Raw genomic sequence first — 24,497 nt, forward strand, 5'->3', positions numbered from 1 at the left:
GATTATAGGAACTAAAAGAAGGAAGAAAGTATTTCATACGTACATTGGGAGAGAAAAAAACGAAAAAAACTTCACTGTGTTTAACCTCAAATGCCTCAAATAGGTGGGATCTGATGGTCCTCTTTCCTTGTGACAAATAGGAAGATACTGTAGTTGCTATCAAATTTTACCCTTAGGCATTGCAAAAGGAGGTAGTAGAAGTATCTCAAAAAATAAATATCTATATATTTTTGAATAAAAACCTTAAATTTTCTGGGACCCAATTTCCATACCTGTCAAATATGCAAATCAGACTAGATGACCTAGAATTACTAAAACAAGTACATGTAATTCTAATATTTTATGATCCTCTAATTTTGTCATTTTGGGCATCAACTGAATATCTCTATTGTTGTTCAACAAGTAATATTTTTATTAAGGTATAATTGACCTACAACACTATGTTAGTTCCAGGTGCATAACATAGTGATTTGATATATCTATACAATACAAAATGATCATCACTTTAAGTCTAGTTACCATCTGTCACCATACTAAATTACTATAGTATTACTGACTATATTCCCCATGCTGTACATTTCATCCCCATGACTAATCTATTTTTTTAAAGTTTGTACCTCTTAATCTCCCTCACCTATTTAACTCATTCCCCCCACTCCCCTCCCCTTTGGCAAATACTTATTTGTTCTCTGTATCTATGAGTCTATTTCTGTTTTGTTATGTTTGTTCGTTTGTTTTGTTTTTTAGATTCCACATATAAGTGAAATCATGTGGTATTTGTCCTTTTCTGTCTGACATAATTCACTTAGCATAATACCCTCTAGGTCCATCCATGTTGTCACAAAAGGCAAGACTTCATTATTTTTTATGGCAGAGTAATATTCCATTGTGTATATATACCACATCTTTTTTAACCATTCATCTATCAATGGACACTTAGGTTGTTCCATATCTTGGCTATTGAAAATAATGCTGCAATGAACACAGAAGTGCATATATCATTTTGAATTAGAGTTTTTGTTTTCTTCAGAAAAATACCCAGAAGTAGAATTGCTGGATTGTATGGTAGTTCTATTTTTAATTCTTTTAGTAACCTCCATACCATGTTCCATAGTGGCTGCACCAACCAACATTCCCACCAACAGTGCAAGAGGATTCCCTTTTCTTCACATTCTCACCAACACTTGTTATTTGTTGTCTTTTTGATAAAATACATTCTGACAGGTGCAAGGTAGTTTTGATTTGCATTTCCCTGATGATTGGTGATGTTGAGCATCTTTTCACGTGTCTGTTGGGGCCTAGAAGTAATTAAGGAGGTCAAATACATGCCCAACACAGTATCAGATACTCTAGTTCATACAAAAAGAATACTCTAGTTCATACAAAAACATACTTTTGCTCTCAAGAATAATATGTTCAAATTGAAAAGATAAACTGAACCTCTATAAAACTGGAAAACTCCTTTCCATGCAATAAGAGTTCATGGAAGAGAGTCATAAGGGGATGAAATACATGACCAGGACTTCATGAAGAAACTGGACCTCCTGTTGGACCTTGAAGAATGAGCACAATTTGCATAGATAGGGAGAGGGAGGCACATTCCAGGGAGTCATGACAGGGAAAAAAGGAACTAAATAATATGATCAAAGTCAAGAAAGCAAAATTTCACAATGAAATATTTGAATTAAAGTAAGTGATGGATGGATAGATAGATAGATCGACGTAATGGAATGCAGAGAGGATGTAAAGAGTAGGGGAATAGGTCAGATCAATAAGGCCTATTTATTGAAAGACTAGAATTTTAAGGCACAGGGCCTGAATTTAAAACAAAAAACACTAAATTGAAGTTATTCACCACATGCTTAAAACATCTTCAACACTTCATGAAAAAAATAAAGTCTTCACTTCAAAAATGACATCTGATGTTTTATTGTTCATGGCATTTCATAATGTGAGACTATATTTCTATATCGATGGCCCTTGTAGATTTCTAAAACCATTTTGAAATGAAACATTTGTCAGCATCTTTCTTTCCTTTCTTGATAAAGTAACAGTAAAAATAGCTAATATTTCAAACATTTATTAACTCTCATTGTGCTAAATACTTTTCATGCATTATCACATATAATTCTCATCGCTAGCATTCCGTAGATATTTGTTGAATGAACTGAATGACCGATTCTCTATTTTACAGATAAGAAAACTAAAGGTAAGAAGGGGTAAATAAATTTTTCTTTGTTACAGCCAGAAAATAGTAGAACTAAGGTGCTAATCAAAGTCTGCCTAGCTCCTAAACATGTTTAATTGGTACACATTCCAGGCTCTCTGCCTCCCTTTGCTCTTTATCCTTATCCCTGGCTCCCACTCTACTTATCTGCTCTCTTCCTCACCCGTCCCATTACTCTCTCTCTCAGCTTAATGAGAAATAATACAGGTATAGAGTACTGAATATCTTTACTATACTCAAACATTACTGTGTTCCTTGTTCTAAATTAAAAGTGGACTCAGTTCTTCATATTTCTATTTCTAAAAAGAAATCTAGATTCCATTTTTTGTCCTATACAATTTTGAATTAATTCTTTGTGATTAGATAACTAGATAAAAAACTGTTCCCATATTTTTTCTTAAAATAAAGAATATGGAATAACCAGACAAAAAACCCAGTGTGCATTTCTGATAGGCCCCTAAATGCAAGGCAATGTGGTAGCAATAAGGCATCCTAGTGATTCTAACATACATGAAATATCTGTTTGTTTTCCAGCCAATAGGTACATTATAAGAATAAGTAAGAGTTTCCTGGATCTCCGAGAAGATTTTGACAATGCTGCTTTAGTGAATACTTCTAGTCTAATACCTAAGGAGGCCAGCTCAATAGAAAATTTTGAATTTAAGTCAGAACCTTTTAAAATAGAAAATGTTACCTATATTGCAGTCCAAATCATCAATGAAGCCAATATCACCTCAGAAGTTTCTAATGTTGCACAAATAGCCAAGCTTATTCCTCTGTCAGAAGACAGTGTCCCTGCTCTGGGTACCAAAATTTCTGCAATCAGCTTGGCAATTTTTGTATTAGTTTGTACATTATTTTGTATTATGATTTTATCTGTATTTTAAACTAGGAATTGTATCAGAACTGAAATTCAATGTTATACATATTTGGTAAACGTTTATTTAGAATTTAATTTGGTATATTCATTGTCTATTATAAAGCTCTTTGAAATATACAAGTGAATGTACAAAAGTAGTAAATTTCCTAAGTACTTGAGTTTAATAGTTCTAATTAGTCTCAATGTAAGCAAAATGAATATACCATTTCCTATCTTTTAAAAATTCCATTTATTAACTCAATATAAAATAAAATACAGATTTTACTTGCTGGCTTTTTTTTTTTTTTGGCTGCACCTTGCGGCTTGTGGGATCTTATTTCCCCAAACAGGGATTGAACCCCGGCCACGCCAGAGAGCTGAATCCTAACCACTAAACCACTAGGGAACTCCCTACCTGCGGGCTTTTTAAGAAACATTTTCAAAGTGTGCTAAAAATTCATTTGGTATTGTATATTAACAAAATCAAAATTCATCCAAGCCATTTGAAAAATATTTATGAATCCACAATAGAAAAAATTTTATGGTAGAATTATTTAGGTTTCATTTTTATTATGAATGAATAATTCATGTTAATATAAACTATAATCAAAAATAGTATAATTTTTCAATGAAATATGGTCCAAAGCAGTAAGGAGGTCAAATTTGTTTTTTATCATTGATTAAAAGTGGTCTATCACACAGGGAGGGGGAAGGGTAAGCTGGGACGAAGTGAGAGGGTAACATTGACGTGACAAGTGTAAAATAGATAGCTAATGGGAAGCAGCTGCATAGCACAGGGAGATCAGCTCGTTGCTTTGCAACCTAGAGGGGTGGGATAAAGAGGGTGGGAGGGAGACGCAAGAGGGAGGGGATATGGGGATATACATATGCATATAGGTGATTCACTTTGTTATACAGCAGAAACTAACACAACATTGTAAAGCTATTATACTCCAATAAAGATGTTAAAAAAAAAACAAAGTGGTCTATCAAAGCTTTGACCCTAGGCATGAAATGACCATTAGACAAGAATAATTTTTTTTGTATGAATTGTGGAACATCACTAAAGTCCCATTTATATTCTGAGACCATTATTATTAGGTCCTAAGAATATCACCAAGATGCTCCATCAAGGCAGGGATCTTTTTTTGACTGCTGTATCCTCAGCATCTAGAATAGTACTTGACACATACTAGATATTCAATAAATATTCATGAAAAGAAACTAATGAAAATTTTCATACCATCAAAGAAATTCAAATTTGACCAATTACATCAAAAAATACCCACAAGATATCATGTGCACATGGTATTGTAAGGATTTGATATAATGAAAACTAACCACTTAATAATAGTGATCTGAAACAACACATAGCATTTCAGGAAATTAACTGTATCATGTCAATAGAACTTATAAACTACCTAATAAAATGTAAATTAAGCTATGAATATAGCAATAGTGTGATTTTTTTCTGAGGGAGAAAGAGACAGAGAGACAGAGTAACAGATATATTAGAGGAAAATACTTTGTTTACAGGCAGGAATATTTCAAAAACTCTTTGAATGTCTGAAAGGAGGAAGTTATATGATACATCTGGAAAAGTTGGAAAAAATTATAAGACATTAGCAAACCAAATCCAGAAGAATATATAGAAAATAATAACCAAGTTGAATTTATGACCAAGTTGAATTTATCCTAGGAATCCAAAGATGGTTTAATATTAGAAAATCAATGTAATTTACCACATTAATAGATTAAAAAGGGAAACTATATTGTCATTTCAATACACATATAAAATTATATTATAATTCAACCACCATTATTCATTAAAAATGAAACCTTTAATGTCCAATCTTAATCTTTAAATCTTTAAGATTTTTTTAATCTTAATCTTTAATCTTAAGATTTTTTTAATCTTTAAAAAAATTTAAAAGAGGGCATTAAATCTTCAAGTAGGGATGAGAAATTAGACACAAAAGAGGAAGAATTCTAAATTCTGAGGAAAACAAATCACTTAAGAGTCTATAAATCATAAAAATTTACTGTTGATTATGAAAGTCTCAAAGGGTCAAGGAATAATTTATTCCATCTACTTGGCCACTGTACTGAGAAATGATTTACAAAGCTTTAACAGTCACTGAGAAAAGTAAGATTCCTATGCAGTTAAAAGAAAAAATAGAAGATACAATAGTTGGGAAGAAAGATACAAAACTGTAATTACTTTCAGGTGACATATAAAATCCAACAGAATTAACAAATAATTAAAACTAGTAAGAGAGCTCTGTAAAGTTACCAGACACAAGATCAATTTATAAAAATCAATAGCACCAGTCTGACACATAAAGAGATAGATGTTATCACTACCATCCTCCCAAGAAAAAAAGCTGAATAACTGAAAATCAACAATTCTTCTTAGATCCATCAAAGAATTAAGGCCACATCACTATCTGCTGCCCCATTAATATAAAGAATCACAGCTTACCAAGAACAGAAGCCCAGGAGCTGAACATTGCCACTGAAGCCAGTACCAACAGAACACAAACTATAAATGATGAACTGCAAGAGGCTCAGTGCAGCTAAACTTAAGAGTTAAAAACTCCAGGGCGCCTTAGAGGAACCTCTACACTTTCCTGAGCTTTTGCTCCAGGAGCCCCACCAGGTTCTCAGAAGTGAGAACTGGTGAAAAATTCTTTCAGATTTTTAGCAGGGGGAGAAGGAAAAGTAATCATTTTGAAATATGCCCAGAGCATTCTGTTCTTCTTAACAAAAGGCTGTCCTCAAGGGAAACAATATTACTTAACCATACAGCTTGGGTTTTACAAGAGCCCAGTCAACTTTGAGGAAGAGAAATACTCAACTCCAATCTCCCCTAGACTTCCATGTGGGGAGAGGAAAATACCCAAATTCAACCCTCACTAGCCTTCCACATGGAGGAAGAGAAATACCCAACTCCAGAGCCATTTAGTTTTTCCTGTCTTATCAAAGGAAAAAAAAATCTATAAAATGTGTGAAGGTCACAGCACGGGGGACAAGCACACTAAAAAAATGAGACCTAATTATAGGACTATAAGATGCTTCCCCTTCCCTCACACCTCATCATCACATGAATAAGGCTGCAGTATAATAACAGGGGATTACAGATAGAAGAACTGGAAGCCTCAGAACCAATTTAAGAAGGAGTCTCTAGGGAAGCCCAAAACATCCAAGGAGACAAAAATAGACACTAGAGGAAATTTTTGTCTCTGACACCTAAAGCTACAGCAGTAAGCATACCCTAACTAATAGCCAGATAGTGTAAAACCTCAGATGAAAGGCCTATTTACCTCAGTTCCTTTCACCCAATACACAATGTGTGGCTTTCAACCAAAAATTACAAGGCATGATAAAGGCAAAAAAAAATAGTCTGAAAAGACCAAAAGCATCAGTACCAGACTTAGATAGAGAAGAAGTTTTGGAATCATCAGATCAAGAATTTAAAATAACTGGAAAAGGGGAGAAGGATAAATTAGGAGATTGGGATTGACATATACAAACTACTATATATAAAATGGATAACTAATAAGGATCTACTGTGTAGCACAGGGAACTCTACTCAGTACTCTGTAATGACCTATATAGGAAAAGAATCGAAAAAAGAGTGGATATATATATATATATATATATATATATATATATATAACTGATTTACTTCACTGTACACCTGAAACTAACACAACATTGTAAATCAACTACAATCCAATAAAAATTTTAAAAAAGAATTTAAAATAACTATGATAAATATCCTAGGGCTCTAATATAAAAAATTGACAACATGTAAAAACAGGTAAGTAATATAAGCAGAGACATGTAAGCCTTAATAAAGAATCAAAATTAAATGCTAAAAATCAGAAACACTGTAAAAGAAATGAAGAATGCCTTTGATGGACTCATCAGTAGACTGGACATGGCCAATAAAAGAATTAGTAAGCTTGAAGATATGTCAATATCTGAAAAGCAAAGAGAAAAAAGAAGAGAAAAAATGGAATAGAATATCCAAGAACTATGTGACAATTACAAAAATTCAATGGGAGTAGCAGGAGAAGGAGAAAGAGAAAGGAAAAGAAATTATGAATAATGGCTAATAATAACATTAATGTCAAAATTAATGACAAATATCAACCACATATTAAGGAAACTCAGAGAACAAGTATAATAAAATTCAAAAAAATCTATACCTAGGCATATCATATTCAAATTGCAGAAAATAAAGACAAAAAATCTTGAAAGAAGCTGGAAATAAAAAACGCCTTACCTACAAAGGAACAGGATAAGAATTCTCTTCAGAAACCCTGCAAGCAAGAAGAGGGTGGAGTGATACATTTAAAGTGCTGAAAGAGAAACCACCAACCTAGAATTCTCTATCCAGCCAAAATATTCTTCAAAAGCAAAGGAGATTATTTTTGTATATGGTATTAGAGAATGTTCTAATTTTATTCTTTTACAAGTAGCTGTCCAAAAATAAACTCAAAATGGATTAAAGACCTAAATATAAGACTGGATACTATAAAACTTCTAGAGGAAAACATATGCAGAACACTTTTAGACACAAACTGAAGCAGTGTTTTTTTGGATCCGTCTCCTAAAGCAAAGGAAACAAAAGCAAAAATAGTCAAATGGGACCTAATTAAATTCAAAAGCTTTTGCACAGCAAAGGAAACCATCGACAAACAAAAAAACAACCTACTGAATGGGAGAAGATATTTGCAAATGATATGACTGATAAGGGGTTAACATGGAACATATATAAACAGCTCATACAACTCAACATCAAAAAAACAAACTCAATTAAAAAATGGCCAGAAGAACTGAATAGACATTTTTCCAAAGAGAAAATGCAGATGGCCAACAGGCACATGGAAAGATGCTCAACATTGCTAATCATCAGGGAAATACAAATCAAAATGACAATGAAATATCACCCCACACACATCAGAATGGCTATGATCAAAAAGAACACAAATAACAAATGTTGACAAGGATGTGGAGAAAAGGGAACCCTCATATACTGTTGTGGGAATGTAAATTGGTGCAGGCACTGTGGAAAACAGTAAGGAGGTTTCTCAAAAAACTAAAAATAGAACTACCATATGACACAGCAATTCCACTCCTGGGTATATATTCAAAAAAACCAACAACACTAATTCAAAAAGATACATGCACCTCAATGTGCATAGCATTATTATTTACAATTGCCAACGTATAGAAGCAACCTAAGTGTCCATCAACAGATGATGGATAAAGAAGATGTGGTAGATACACCTACAATGGAATACTACTCAGCCATAAAAAAAGAATGAAATTTTGCCATTTGCAGCAACATGGATGGACTTGTAGGACATTATGCTATGTGCAATAAGTCAGACAGAGAAAGACAAATACTGTATGATATCACTTATATATGGAATCATAAAAATACAACAAACTAGTGAATAAAACACAAAAGAAGCAAACTCGGAGGACGGGTTGAAGATGGCGGAAGAGTAAGATACGGAGATCGCCTTCCTCCCCACAGATACACCAGAAATACATCTACACGTGGAACAACTCCTACAGAACACCTACTGAAGGCTGGCAGAAGATCTCAGACGTCCCAAAAGGCAAGAAACTCCCCACATACCTGGGTAGGGCAAAAGAAAAAACAGAGACAAAAGAATAAGGACGGCACCTGCACCAATGGGAGGGAGCTGTGAAGGAGGAAAAGTTTCCGCACACTAGGAAGCCCCTTCGCAGGCGGAGACTGCGGAAGGCAGAGGGGGGAGCTTCGGGACCGCGGAGGAGTGCACAGCGACGCGTGCGGAGGGCAAAGCGGGGAGATTCCCGCACAGAGGATTGGTGCCGACCGGCACTCACCAGCCCGAGAGGCTTGTCTGCTCACCCGCCGAGGCGGGCGGGGTTGCGAGCTGAGGCTCTGGTTTCGGTTTCGGACGGAGCGCAGGGAGAGGACTGGGGTTGGCGGCTTGAACATAGCCTGAAGAGATTAGTGCACCACGGCTAGCCGGGAGGAAGTCCGGGGAAAAGTCTGCACCTGCCGAAGAGGCAAAGAGACTTTTTCTTCCCTCCTTGTTTGCTGGTGCGCGAGGAGAGGGGTTTAAGAGCGCTGCTTAAAGGAACTCCAGAGACGGGCGCGAGCCGCGGCTAAAAGCGCGAACCCCAGAGACGGGCGGGAGACGCTAAGGCTGCTGCTGCCGCCACCAAGGGGCCTGTGTGCGAGCACAGGTCACTCTCCACACCCCTCTTCCATGGAGCCTCTGCAGCCCGCCACTACCAGGTTCCCGGGATCCAGGGACAACTTCCCCGGGAGAACGCACAGCGGGCCTCAGGCTGGAGCAACGTCACGCCGGCCTCTGCCGCCGCAGGCCCGCCCCGCACGCAGTGCCCCTCCCTCCCCCCCCCACCCCCGGCCTGAGTGAGCTGGAGCCCCCGAATCAGCAGCTCCTTTAACCCCGTCCTGTCTGAACAAAAAACAGACGCCCTCCAGCGACCTACACGCAGAGGCAGGGCCAAATCCAAAGCTGAGCTCCTGTGAGCTGTGAGAACAAAGAAGAGAAAGGGAAATCTCTCCCAGCAGCCACAGAAGCAGCGGATTAAAGCTCCACAATCAACTTGATATACCCTGCATCTGTGGAATACCTGAGTAGATAAGGAATGATCCCAAATTAAAGAGGTGGACTTTAGGAGCGAGATCTATGATTTTTTTCCCTTTTCCTCTTTTTGTGAATGTGTACGTGTATGCTTCTGTGTGAGATCTTGTCTGTATAGTCTTGCTTCCACCATTTGTCCTAGGGCTCTATCCGCCCATGGTTTTTTTAAAAAAAATTTTTTTTTAATAATTAATTTTAATTGTAATAACTTTATTATACTTTACCTTCGTTCCTTCTTTCCTTCCTTCCTTCCCTCCTTTAGACAACGAATCACCCCAAATTGAGGAGGTGGTCTCTGAGAGCAAGATTTATGATTTTTCCCCCTTTACCTCTTTTTGTGAGGGTGTATGTGTATGCTTCTGTGTAAGATTTTCTCTGTATAGCTTTGCTTCCAACATTTGTCCTAAGGTTCTATCCGTCCCTTTTTTTTTTTTTCTAAATAGTTTTTAATTCAATAACTATATTATACTTTATTTTATTTTTACTGTATCTTCTTTCTTTTTTTTTCCTTCTTTCCCTCCTTCCTTCCTTCCTCCCTGCCTCCCTCCTTTATTTCCTTCTTTGCTTCTTTCTTCCTTCCTTCCTTTCCTCCTTTCCTTCTTTCTTTCCTCATACTTCTACTAATTCTCTCTACTTTTTCTCCCTTTCATTCTGAGCCGTGTGGATGAAAGGCTCTTGGTGCTCCAGCCAGGAGTCAGGGCTCTGCCTCTGAGGTAGGAGAGGCAACTTCAAGTCACTGGTCAACAAGAGACCTCCCAGCTCCACATAATACTAAATGGCGGAAATCTCCCAGAGACCTCCATCTTAACAACAGCACCCAGCTTCACTCAACGACCAGCAAGCCACAGTGCTGGACAACCTATGCCAAACAACTAGCAAAACAGGAACACAACCCCACCCATTAGCAGAGAGGCTGCCTAAAATCATAATAAGGCCACAGACACCCCAAAACACACCACCAGACATAAACCTGCCCACTAGAGAGACAAGATCCAGCCTCATCCACCACAACACAGGCACTAGTCCCCTCCACCAGGAAGCCTACACAACCCACTGAAACAACCGTAGCCACTGGAGACAGACATCAAAAACAACGGGAACTACGAACCTGCAGCCTGCAAAAAGGAGACTCCAAACACAGTAAGATAAGCAAAATGAGAAGACAGAAAAACACACAGCAGATGATGGAGCAAGATAAAAATGCACCAGACCTAACAAATGAAGAGGAAATAGGCAGTCTACCTGAAAAAGAATTCAGAATAATGATAGTAAGGATGATCCGAAATCTTGGAAATAGAATGAACAAAATGCAAGAAACAGTTAACAAGGACCTAGAAGAAATAAAGATGAAACAAGCAACGATGAACAACGCAATAAATGAAATTAAAAATACTCTAGAAGGGATCAATAGCAGAATAACTGAGGCAGAAGAACGGATAAGTGACCTGGAAGATAAAGTAGTGGAAATAACTACTGCAGAGCAGAATAAAGAAAAAAGAATTAAAAGAACTGAGGACAGTCTCAGAGACCTCTGGGACAACATTAAACGCACCAACATTCGAATTATAGGGGTTCCAGAAGAAGAAGAGAAAAAGAAAGGGACTGAGAAAATATTTGAAGAGATTATAGTTGAAAAATTCCCTAATATGGGAAAGGAAATAGTTAATCAAGTCCAGGAAGAACAGAGAGTCCCATACAGGATAAATACAAGGAGAAATACGCCAAGACACATATTAATCAAACTGTCAAAAATTAAATACAAAGAAAGCATATTAAAAGCAGCAAGGGAAAAACAACAAATAACACACAAGGGAATCCCCATAAGGTTAACAGCTGATCTCTCAGCAGAAACCATACAAGCCAGAAGGGAGTGGCAGGACATACTGAAAGTGATGAAGCAGAAAAACCTGCAACCAAGACTACTCTACCCAGCAAGGATCTCATTCAGATTTGATGGAGAAATTAAAACCTTTACAGACAAGCAAAAGCTGAGAGAGTTCAGCACCACCAAACCAGCTTTACAACAAATGCTAAAGGAACTTCTCTAGACAAGAAACACAAGAGAAGGAAAAGACCTATAATAATGAACCCAAAACAATTTAGAAAATGGAAATAGGAACATACATATTGATAATTACCTTAAATGTAAATGGACTAAATGCTCCCACCAAAAGACACAGATTGGCTGAATGGATACAAAAACAAGACCCTTATATATGCTGTCTACAAGAGACCCACTTCAGACCTAGAGACACATACAGACTGAAAGTAAGGGGATGGAAAAAGATATTCCATGCAAATGGAAACCAAAAGAAAGCTGGAGTAGCAATTCTCATATCAGACAAAATAGACTTTAAAATAAGGACTATTAAAAGAGACAAAGAAGGACACTACATAATGATCAAGGGATCGATCCAAGAAGAAGATATAACAATTGTAAATATTTATGCACCCAACATAGGAGCACCTCAATACATAAGGCAAATACTAACAGCCATAAAAGGGGAGATCGACAGTAACACATTCATAGTAGGGGACTTTAACACCCCACTTTCACCCATGGACAGATCATCCAAAATGAAAATAAATAAGGAAACACAAGCTTTAAATGATACATTAAACAAGATGGACTTAATTGATATTTATAGGACACTCCATCCAAAAACAACAGAATACACATTTTTCTCAAGTGCTCATGGAACATTCTCCAGGATAGATCATATCTTGGGTCACAAATCAAGCCTTGGTAAATTTAAGAAAATTGAAGTTGTATCAAGTATCTTTTCTGACCACAACGCCATGAGACTAGATATCAATTACAGGAAAAGATCTGTAAAAAATACAAACACATGGAGGCTAAACAATACACTACTTAATAATGAAGTGATCACTGAAGAAATCAAAGAGGAAATAAAAAAATACCTAGAAACAAATGATAGTGGAGACACAACAACCCAAAACCTATGGGATGCAGCAAAAGCAGTTCTAAGGGGGAAGTTTATAGCAATACAAGCCCACCTTAAGAAGCAGGAAACATCTCGAATAAACAACTTAACCTTGCACCTCAAGCAATTAGAGAAAGAAGAACAAAAAAACCCCAAAGCTAGCAGAAGGAAAGAAATCATAAAAATCAGATCAGAAATAAATAAAAAAGAAATGAAGGAAACAATAGCAAACATCAATAAAACTAAAAGCTGGCTCTTTGAGAAGATAAACAAAATAGATAAACCACTAGCCAGACTCATCAAGAAAAAAAGGGAGAAGACTCAAATCAATAGAATTAGAAATGAAAAAGGAGAAGTAACAACTGACACTGCAGAAATAAAAAAACATGAGACATTACTACAAGCAACTCTATGCCAATAAAATGGACAATCCGGAAGAAATGGACAAATTCTTAGAAATGCACAACCTGCCAAGGCTGAATCAGGAAGAAATAGAAAATATGAACAGACCAATCACAAGCACTGAAATTGAAACTGTGATTAAAAATCTTCCAACAAACAAAAGCCCAGGACCAGATGGCTTCACAGGTGAATTCTATCAAACGTTTAGAGAAGAGCTAACACCTATCCTTCTCAAACTCTTCCAAAATATAGCAGAGAGAGGAACACTCCCAAATTCCTTCTACGAGGCCACCATCACCCTGATACCAAAACCAGACAAGGATGTCACAAAGAAAAAAAACTACAGGCCAATATCACTGATGAACATAGATGCAAAAATCCTCAACAAAATACTAGCAAACAGAATCCAACAGCACATTAAAAGGATCATACACCATGATCAAGTGGGGTTTATTCCAGGAATGCAATGATTCTTCAATATACGCAAATCTATCAATGTGATACACCATATTAACAAATTGAAGGAGAAAAACCATATGATCATTTCAATAGATGCAGAGAAAGCTTTTGACAAAATTCAACACCCATTTATGATAAAAACCCTGCAGAAAGTAGGCACAGAGGGAACTTTCCTCAACATATTAAAGGCCATATATGACAAGCCCACAGCAAACATCATCCTCAATGGTGAAAAACTGAAAGCATTTCCACTAAGATCAGGAAGAAGACAAGGTTGCCCACTCTCACCACTCTTATTCAACATAGTTTTGGAAGTTTTAGCCACAGCAATCAGAGAAGAAAAGGAAATAAAAGGAATCCAAATCGGAAAAGAAGAAGTAAAGCTGTCACTGTTTGCAGATGACATGATACTATACATAGAGAATCCTAAAGATGCTACCAGAAAACTACTAGAGCTAACCAATGAATTTGGTAAAGTAGCAGGATACAAAATTAATGCACAGAAATCTCTGACATTCCTATATACTAATGATGAAAAATCTGAAAGTGAAATCAAGAAAACACTCCCATTTACCATTGCAACAAAAAGAATAAAATATCTAGGAATAAACCTACCTAAGGAGACGAAAGACCTGTATGCAGAAAATTATAAGACACTGATGAAAGAAATTAAAGATGATACAAATAGATGGAGAGATATACCATGTTCTTGGATTGGAAGAATCAACATTGTGAAAATGATTCTGCTACCCAAAGCAATCTACAGATTCAATACAATCCCTATCAAACTACCACTGGCATTTTTCACAGAACTAGAACAAAAATTTCGCAATTTGTATGGAAACACAAAAGACCTCGAATAGCCAAAGCAATCTTGAGAACGAAAAAAGGAGCTGGAGGAATCAGGCTCCCTGACTTCAGACTATACTACAAAGCTACAGTAATCAAGACAGTATGGTACTGGCACAAAAACAGAAAGATAGATCAATGGAACAGGATAGAAAGCCCAGAGGTAAACCCACGCACATATGGACACCTTATCTTTGATAAAGGTGGCAGGAATGTACAGTGGAGAAAGGAAAGCCTCTTCAATAAATGGTGCTGGGAAAACTGGACAGGTACATGTAAAAGTGTGAGATTAGATCACTCCCTAACACCATACACAAAAATAAGCTCCAAATGGTTTAAAGACCTAAATGTAAGGCCAGAAACTATCAAACTCTTAGAGGAAAACATAGGCAGAACACCCTATGACATAAATCACAGCAAGATCCTTTCTGACCCACGTCCTAGAGTAATGGAAATAAAAACAAAAATAAACAAATGGGACCTAATGAAACTTCAAAGCTTTTGCACAGCAAAGGAAACCATAAACAAGACCAAAAGACAAACCTCAGAATGGGAGAAAATATTTGCAAATGAAGCAACTGACAAAGGATTAATCTCCAAAATTTACAAGCAGCTCATGCAGCTCAATAACAAAAAAACAAACAACCCAATCCAAAAATGGGCAGAAGACCGAAATAGACATTTCTCCAAAGAAGATATACAGACTGCCAACAAACACATGAAAGAATGGTCAACATCATTAATCATTAGAGAATGCAAATCAAAACTACAATGAGATATCATCTCACACCAGTCAGAATGGCCATCATCAAAAAATCTAGAAACAATAAATGCTGGAGAGGGTGTGGAGAAAAGGGAACACTCTTGAACTGCTGGTGGGAATGTGAATTGGTTCAGCCACTACGGAGAACAGTATGGAGGTTCCTTAAAAAACTACAAATAGAACTACCATATGACCCAGCAATCCCACTACTGGGCATATACCCTGAGAAAACCAAAATTCAAAAAGAGTCATGTACCAAAATGTTCATTGCAGCTCTATTTACAATAGCCCGGAGATGGAAACAACCTAAGTGCCCATCATCAGATGAATGGATAAAGAAGATGTGGCACATATATACAATGGAATATTACTCAGCCTTAAAAAGAAACGAAATTGAGCTATTTGTAATGAGATGGATAGACCTAGAGTCTGTCATACAGAGTGAAGTAAGTCAGAAAGAAAAAGACAAATACCGTATGCTAACACATATATATGGAATTTAAGAAAAAAAAGGATGTCATGAAGAACCTAGGGGTGGGACGGGAATAGAGACGCAGACCTACTGGAGAATGGACTTGAGGATATGGGGAGAGGGAAGGGTGAGCTTTGACAGGGCGAGAGAGAGTCATGGACATACACACACTAACAAACGTAGTAAGGTAGATAGCTAGTGGGAAACAGCCGCATGGCACAGGGATATTAGCTCGGTGCTTTGTGACAGCCTGGAGGGGTGGGATAGGGAGAGTGGGAGGGAGGGAGACGCAAGAGGGAGGACATATGGGAACATATGTATATATATAACTGATTCACTTTGTTATAGAGCAGAAACTAACACACCATTGTAAAGCAATTTTACCCCAATAAAGATGTTAAAAAAAAATAAAAAAGAAGCAAACTCACAGATATAGAGAACAAACTGGTTACTAGAGGGGAGAGGGAAAGGGTATGAGGCAATATAGTGGTAGAGGGTTATAGAAAGTTTATTATGGGATTATATGAAATCATGTACGTGACACTTTTGAAAATTGTAACGCACCACAGAATTTAAAGAATCTTTCATTCAAAAAGAAAAGTGAAGGAGAAATACTTTCTTAAACAAAAAGTGAAGGAATTTGTCTCCAATAGACCTGTCTTATAAGAAATGTTAAATGAAATTTTGTGGTAGCCATCCTTTAAGACTGGCCCCCAGTGATTCTTGCCTCCTGATATACATGGCATTGTTTGGTTCCCCCTCTTAAGTCCACAAGTTTTCAGATCAAAAGAAACTGTACTCAAAGAACTGTACTTAAGGAACTATACCTAAGAAGCCTCATCACCTCTGGACCTTATTTAGATGAGATTCTGGACTTCAAGCTGATTCTGTAGTGGGGTGAGATTTGGGGGAGTCTTGTGAGAAGGATGAGTCTATTTTGCATGTGAGAGCGACATTAATTATTGGCAGCCAGAGGGTGAACTGAGGTACTCAGCCTCCAAGATGGCCCCCAGTGATTCTTGCTTCCTGGTGTAGTCACCTCTCATACTGAGGAGAGCTGTCTTGTACAATCAATAGGATATTGCAGGAATGTTGGAGTGTGACTTTTGAGACTAGGTCATAAATAACGTTGCAGCTTCTACCTTGCTATCTCCTGGATCACTTGCTCTAGCATACATCGGCCTCCATGTTGTAAGGATATTCAAGAAGCTCTGTCACAAGATTCAAGTGACAAGGAACTGATCTGCCAACTGTCAACATCAACTTGTCAGCCATGTGAGTGAACCTACCTGGAGAGGAATCCCCCAGAACAAGTCAAGCCTTTAGATGACTGTGGCCCCAGTTGACATCTTGGTTACAATCTCATGAGAGACCTCAAGATAGAAACCATTCAATTAAGATATTTTTGAATTCCTGATCCACAGAGCTGAGCGATAATATTTATTGTTGTTTTAGCCACTAAGTTATGGAGTAATTAGTTATACAGCAATAGATAACTAATTCAGATTTCCATAAAAATTCTAGAAGATTTAACAATCACATCATTGAAATTACATGAAATAAAGGTTCATGAAAAACTAATCTAATTTTGAAAAAGTAAAATGGAAGAACTTCTTTCCCAGATATTAATACAATCTACAAAGCTATAGTAATAAATGTACTATGCAATTACACAGAAACAAATACACAATGTAACAGAATAGAACGTTCAGAAACAGAAATTGATGTCTGATAAAGGCAGCACCATAAATCAATAGAAAAAAATAGATTACTTTCCAGATAGTGTTAGGAAAACTAGCTCAATATATCCAGAAGAATAAAGTAGTATTCCCTGATTTATGCCATACACACAGGGGAATGCCATCTGGAATAAAGTCTCAAGTGTAAAAGGCAAATTTTAAAAGCTAACAGAAGAAAATAAAAGGAAATATCTGAGTGATTTTAGGGTTGAAAGGACTTCTCAAGCAAGACCTAAAAACACAAAACATTTTTAAAAAATGGATTTATATACATCAAAATTGAGAACTTCTGCTCACAAGGACGTCATAGGCAAAACTGACAGTTGACAGACCAAAGAAAATATTTTTAGTGTTTAAAACCTGCTAAGGAATTAATATACGGCATGTATAAGAAACAGTTGCAAATAAATAAGAAAAAGACAGGAAACCTCAATAGAAAAACAGGCAAAGGACGTAAGTAGGTGAATCATTTAAAAGGAAGCCCAGGGACTTCCATGGCAATCCAGTGGTTAAGACTTCGCTTTCCAATGCAGGGAGTGCAGGTTCAACCTCTGGTTGGGGAGCTAAGATCCTACATGCCTCATGGCCAAAAAACCAAAACATAAAAATAGAAGCAATATAGTAAAAAATTCAATAAAGACTTTAAAAAATGGTCCACATCAAAAATAAATAAATAAAACTTAAAAAAAATAAAAGGAAGCTCAGTGGCAAGTAAGTATAGAAATCAGAGAAACACACTAGAATCAGAGAAATGCCAATTTCAACATTGATATATACTTTAACATTAATCAAATTAATAAAAATTAAAAATCAGGGACTTCCTGGTGGTGCAGTGGCTAAGAACCCGCCTGCCAATGCAGGGGACATGCGTTTGATCCCTGGTCCGGGAAGATACCACATGCCGCGGAGCAACTAAGCCCGTGCACCACAACTACTGAGCCTACGCTCTAGAGCCTGCAAGCCACAACTACTGAGCCCACGTGCCACAACTACTGAAGCCCGTGCGCCTAGAACCTGTGCTCTGCAACAAGAGAAGCCACCACAATGAGAAGCACGCACACCACAACAAAGAGTAGACCCCACTCACTGCAACTAGAGAAAGCCTGAGCACAGCAACAAAGAACCAACGCAGACAAAAAAAAAAAAAAATCAGATAACAGCAATTGTAGGTAAGAAAGTAGAGAAATAAGATTTCTCCTACTCTACTGGCAGGAGTGTAACTGAGGCAGTATTATGGAAAATATTCTGGTGGAATTTAATAAAATCAATGTACAAATTATCTCATGTTCCAACAATCACATACCTGGGTATAAGCATCAAAGAAACCAGGGCACAAATCAAAAAGCAACTTACATGAAGATATTTATCACAGTGTTATTTTATAGTTGCAGAAAGTTGGAAGTTACTTTAGGTGCCCATCTCTGGGGGAATAGATAAGTAAATGCAAAGCATACATAATCTGAAATATTACACTATATATTACTAATATACTATACTTAAAAACAATACAGCAGATGCATAGATAGCAACAAAATAGAGTTAAACATACAGTGTTGAGTGAAAAAAAGTTGAAACAAAGCAATAGCTATAAACCAATAACATTTGTATAAATTAATGCATAGACACACACAAAAAAATGACACTTTATTGTATCAGGATATATAACAAATACATTAAAGTAAAAGTGTGGGTAGAAGAAATGGAATAGAGTTGTGGATAATGAAAATAGAAATAAGTAAAATGATACAGCAGAGGAGATATGGTCAAATGATGACAGAGTATCATCAACTGAGGAAAATTATTAATTAAATTATATATCTGAGTTCCAAATGAACTAATAATAATAAAAAACTGGAATAATAAAAAAGCAAAACTGATAATAATGACAAAAAATAAAAACAGTGCAATTTACCATATTAACAGATTAAAGGAGAAAAACATAAGTATCTCAATAAATGCAGAAAAGGCATTTGATACATTCAACTACTTATTCATGATTTTTAAGAAACAAAAATCTGGAAAACTGGGATTTAAAAGAAACTTTAGCAAGTATCTAGACAATTCTATATCAAGCATCATAATTTATAGGAAACATTAGAATCATGCAGATTAAAGTCAGGAATGCACCAAGATACCTGCTAGCATTGCTCCTAGTCAGTATTATACTGGAGGCCCTAACCAACGCAAAAAGGCACGATAATGAATAAGTATGAGTATTTTAAAGTGACAAAATTGTCATTATTTGAAAATCATAATCATTTTCATAGAAAATCCTGAGAGATGCAACCAAAACTCTAGGAATATAAGAATTCAATGTATGAAATTTAATTATATTACTATTTATAAGCAAATAAATTCATAATAGTAATTAAAGAGGTGGAAAAAATGAAGAAATACATCATATTCATGTACTAAAATACTCAATTCTTTGAATTTTAATTACATATAAATTTAAGATAGTAAAAAAAAAATTTAAAGACACTAAAGGTTTATGACAAATAAGAAGCAGATATTTTTAGATTCAGTAAAAAAAAAAAGAGGGGGGAAAAAAGAAAAAAATGTCAACAATTCAACAACAACAAAATGGGCAAAGGACACGAATTGTCAATGCACAGGGAAGGAAAATTAAAAGGCCAATCACTTTAGGAAAAGAGTCTCAATCTTGAAGTCAGCCAAAGAAATGCACATTTGAAAAAAAAAAAAAAGCCCAGAAGATACTATTTCCACCCAATAATATCTATCAAGCTTTCGTTAAAATGGGAGGAAACAGGAACTTTCTGCTGAAGGCAACTGGTGGTAGTTAGTAAAATAAAAAATATGCAGACACTTATATGTAGACCTCTTAAAGAAACTCTTAATATTTGTGTTCTAGGATACATGAAGATGTTCACTACAGCATGATTTTTAACAGTGAAAACTGGAAACACTCTAACTATCCCCCTGTAGCAGACTGGACAAACAAAATGTGGTATATTCGTAAGATGGGTCTATACAACAGCCAAAATAAATAGATCATGTCTACCTACCTCTAATCAATATTAAACAGATTTCATATATATAATATTGAGTAAGGAAAACTACAGAATTATAGGCACAGTATGATACCATGTACATAAATTAAAACCACACAAAACATACTATATTTGTTTATAAACATAGATAAGTAAAGTACTTTTATAATTGTTAGTTTTTGTGCTCACATATCCTGATCTGGCTCTGGATGTACACAGGGGCATATCGTAAAGTAAAAATGGGAAAACAGTCTACAATATGACTCCAACCAAGATTAGTGTATACTTACATTGGTAGGCAATGGAGACTGAAGATGCTTGAGCAAGCTGTCACATGGTTTGAGCTGTAATTTGGGGAGTATCCATTTTTCCAACTTGTGTAAAGGAAACTGAAATGGAGAGATGATTTGGGAGGCTATTAAAGGAATCTAAGCAAGAAGTAATGTACTATATTAGTAAATGGTAAGTAGTGATAAACATGGAAAGAAGATAGTGAATCTCATTTCTACCTCCTTCATCATCATACCCAAACACCAAAGGTACTTGAAAAATGTCAACTGAGTACAAAATATATGATCTTAACCCTTAGCTCCTCAATAAAAATATTATCAATAATTTTGCAAGTTAAATAATTTTTGTACGTAACTGTGCATAGATGAATTTTAAGTCATTTGGGTATGAACTTGGCATTGGTATTTTGCATATTCATCTACCATCACAAAAATATGAGGGTTTGTGTACCCATAGTATCCACAAAATTAATATCTATTTTTCTCAGATTGAGACATTTATTAAAAAAATAATAAAAACTATGACTTATTACATGCCAGTCACTGTGGTAGGCACTTTCCATATACTTTCCTATCTAACCTTTACTTCAGCACTGTAAAGCAGGCATTACATTATAACCCCTCTTAACTGACAAGGCAACTGAGGCTCAAAGATAGGAAATAACCTGCCCAGCATCAGAGTAAAGCTAGGAAATGGTGATACTGAGATGCAAACCAAAGTCTGTGTAATTCCAAATCTGTGCTCTTTCCACTACCATCCTAATCTCTTCCACTAAACAGCATCATTTATTTAGCTGTAATATAAACAAAATCCTCAGTTCCAAGTGGCAATGAATGTTGACAAGTCACCCATTATTAAAACATATTTGGGACTTCCCTGGTGGTCCAGTGGGTAAGACTCCAGGGGGCCCCAATGCAGGGGGCCCAGGTTCGATCCCTGGTCGGGGAACTAGAGCCCACATGCATGTCACAACTAAGAAGTCCACATGCTGCAACTAAAAGATCCCACGTGCCGCAACTAAGACCCAGTGCAGCCAAAATAAATAATAAAATAAATAAAATTAAATAACAACCTCTTGACCAAATAAGTATTTTTAAATTTTTTATTTTTTATAAATAAGTGTTTATTTTTAATAAATAATTATGATACATTATGCTATCTCTTTTGGAGTTTTTAAGAACAGCTACTTAACCTCTTTAAACTCCAGTTTTTGAATGGTGCTAGTAATACTATTTATCTCACAGGATTTTTTAATCATTTGAGATAGTTTTAGTTACTGTCTTAATTTAGAAATCAATTGAGATTAAATGAGATAAAACATTTAAGCATTTAGCAAAGTGTCTGGCATGTAGTTGAAGCCAAATAAATATTAGCAGCTTTTATTACCTTATTATTATATTTCATAAATATTTTACTATTAATAGAGTTTTACAACACAAGAGAGTTATATTCTCAGTACTCAATATACAATCATAGAGCATCCACCATCTCAAATTCAAAGGTATTTACGAAAACATTATATCTTCATTTAATTAAAAATATAGGAATCATCTAACAGCTCAACGGAACACTGGAATCATGCACAATACTTGAAGTTCATAGCAATTAATTTTTTCAGTTAGGCTGACATCTAGTGGACATCTGTAGCCATCCGAAAGATTTAAAATACATACTTTAAAAAAAAAAACCCTAGCAACATTCCATTAAATAAAAGACCAATATCTAATGTAAATGTTTAAAATGAAAAAGGAAAATCAAGTTGAGTATTGTTTGCCAAGCACTGAACTAAATGCCTCCCCAAACATCTCACTCACTCATTTGTTCAAAGTGTTTGGTATCTACTATATGCTAGACAATTATTATACAGAATTTTTAAAAAGTAGATATGATCCCTTTCCTTTTAGAGTTCACAGACTAATAGGGATGAGTTATCAAACAATTATATAAATTAATAAAATTATAAATTGTGTTTAGAGCTATGAAGGACATTAGAAGAGAATCCTTAACCCTCTGAGGAAGTGATTTGTGAACCAACTTCTTATTCTTTAAAAATATGGGAATCGGGCTTCCCTGGTGGCGCAGTGGTTGAGAGTCCGCCTGCCGATGCAGGGGACACGGGTTCGTGCCCTGGTCCGGGAAGATCCCACATGCCGCGGAGCAGCTGGGCCCGTAAGCCATGGCCGCTGAGCCTGCATGTCCGGAGCCTGTGGTCCGCAACGAGAGAAGCCACAACAGTGATATATATATATATATATATATATATATATATATATATATATATATGAATCATCTAACAGCTCAACTGAACACTGGAGTTATGCACAATACTTGAGGTTCATAACAATTAATTTTTTAGGTTAGGCTGACATCTTCTTATTCTTTAGAAGTTGGTTCACATATTCCCATCACAAATTTAAGACAGAGGGACAGCATGAGTGCAGGTCCTGAGGTGGGAAAAGGTTTGGTGCCAAAAGAATTGAAAGAAGGTCAGTGTAGCTATAGTTGTAAGGGAGACAACAGTACCAGATTAGATTAGACAGGTGTATATGGGGGCCAGATCAAGCAGGGCCTTGTGAAAGAATAGGCCATGTAACAAATTCAGGATTTATCATTTTATCATAGGTATCATAGAAGCAATTTGAAGTATTTAAACAGGGAAAGATATGTGATAAGATATATGGTTTTAAAAGAACATTCTGACTCCCTGGGGAAGTGAAATGGAAGGAGATGAATGTGAATGTAGGGAAAGCAATTAGGGCCAATTAGGAAAGTATTTAAATAGCCCAAACAATACATGGTTTGGGCTCAGACTATAGTGGTTGCTGTCAAGATGTATTGTGAAAGCAGATTCAGATCTTGGTGATGAATTGGATATTGGGAAGGAACCAGGCATGAGGGACAAGAAAGCATTGAAAATATTCCCAGATTTCCATCTTGAAAAACTGAGCTGGTTGAGGTATTAAGGTGAGAAAGAGTAGAGAAAGAACAAATTTGCAAGTACAACTAAGTTTTTATTATCAAAGAACAACTCAGAGACATTTAGTTATTTACCTACAAACAAAATTTTTAACATACAGGGATACAGTCATTAGACTGCTATCCAGGAACAAGGGCAAAAACTGTACTTATTAGGAAAAAACTGCAGTCTCAGAAGACTGAGTTGTGTTTGCACATCTTTAGTGGTAAACTAATTAGCTGACAGCAAAGAGGTCCATCTAGGCAGTCTGTCCTTGTGAAGGTTGTCCAGGGATAACAAAAAAAACCAATTTAAATTGTATTGGATTTTCCCCCAACCCTGAGAGTTTGCTGTGTAGCATATGTGGCAGGCTGTCCAAGGGTAATGTCTATCAAGACCCTTCCATTAGCATCTCTACCTTAGCTGAGCCAGGCCTGCATCATTTCTCTAATGAGTATTTCTCAACTCTCTGGTTTTCGTCAAAACAAACTCCAAAAGACAAAAATTTCACCATGAGTGTTTCAGTTCCTTTTTCTGACTTATTATTATCAATTAGATGTCAACTCAAGATAATAGATGTGAAATAACATTTTAGGTCTCTAGATTCAATTCTATTGATCTGGCTGACTAGATAAACAAGGAAAAATCATGCAAGATCTGTAGGACAGGTTATAGATTTTGTTCTTTATTCTACGAATATTGAGAAACCACTAAAGGTTTGCAATCGAGTAACTTGATTAGAATCTGAATTTTATGATATTTATGAGACAATTGGAAAGTTGCCACTGACCCAGTATTTGCCAATATTAAGGAATTATTATTACTTTTGTTTTGGGTATGATAA

At 36.1% G+C, this 24,497-nt stretch overlaps 1 protein-coding gene across 1 annotated transcript in view; it reads left to right on the forward strand.

Annotated features, from left to right (window-relative positions):
- Nucleotides 1-24,497, forward strand: part of LOC136131272 (calcium-activated chloride channel regulator 1-like) — an 81,094-nt gene that overhangs the window by 22,091 nt on the left and 34,506 nt on the right. Inside the window, 1 exon segment of the mRNA XM_065888118.1 lies at nt 2,762-3,031. Coding sequence (XP_065744190.1) covers nt 2,762-3,031 — 270 coding nt within the window.

This window comes from Phocoena phocoena, chromosome 1 (genome assembly GCF_963924675.1).
Source record: "Phocoena phocoena chromosome 1, mPhoPho1.1, whole genome shotgun sequence".
NCBI classification, from domain to species: Eukaryota; Metazoa; Chordata; class Mammalia; order Artiodactyla; family Phocoenidae; genus Phocoena; species Phocoena phocoena.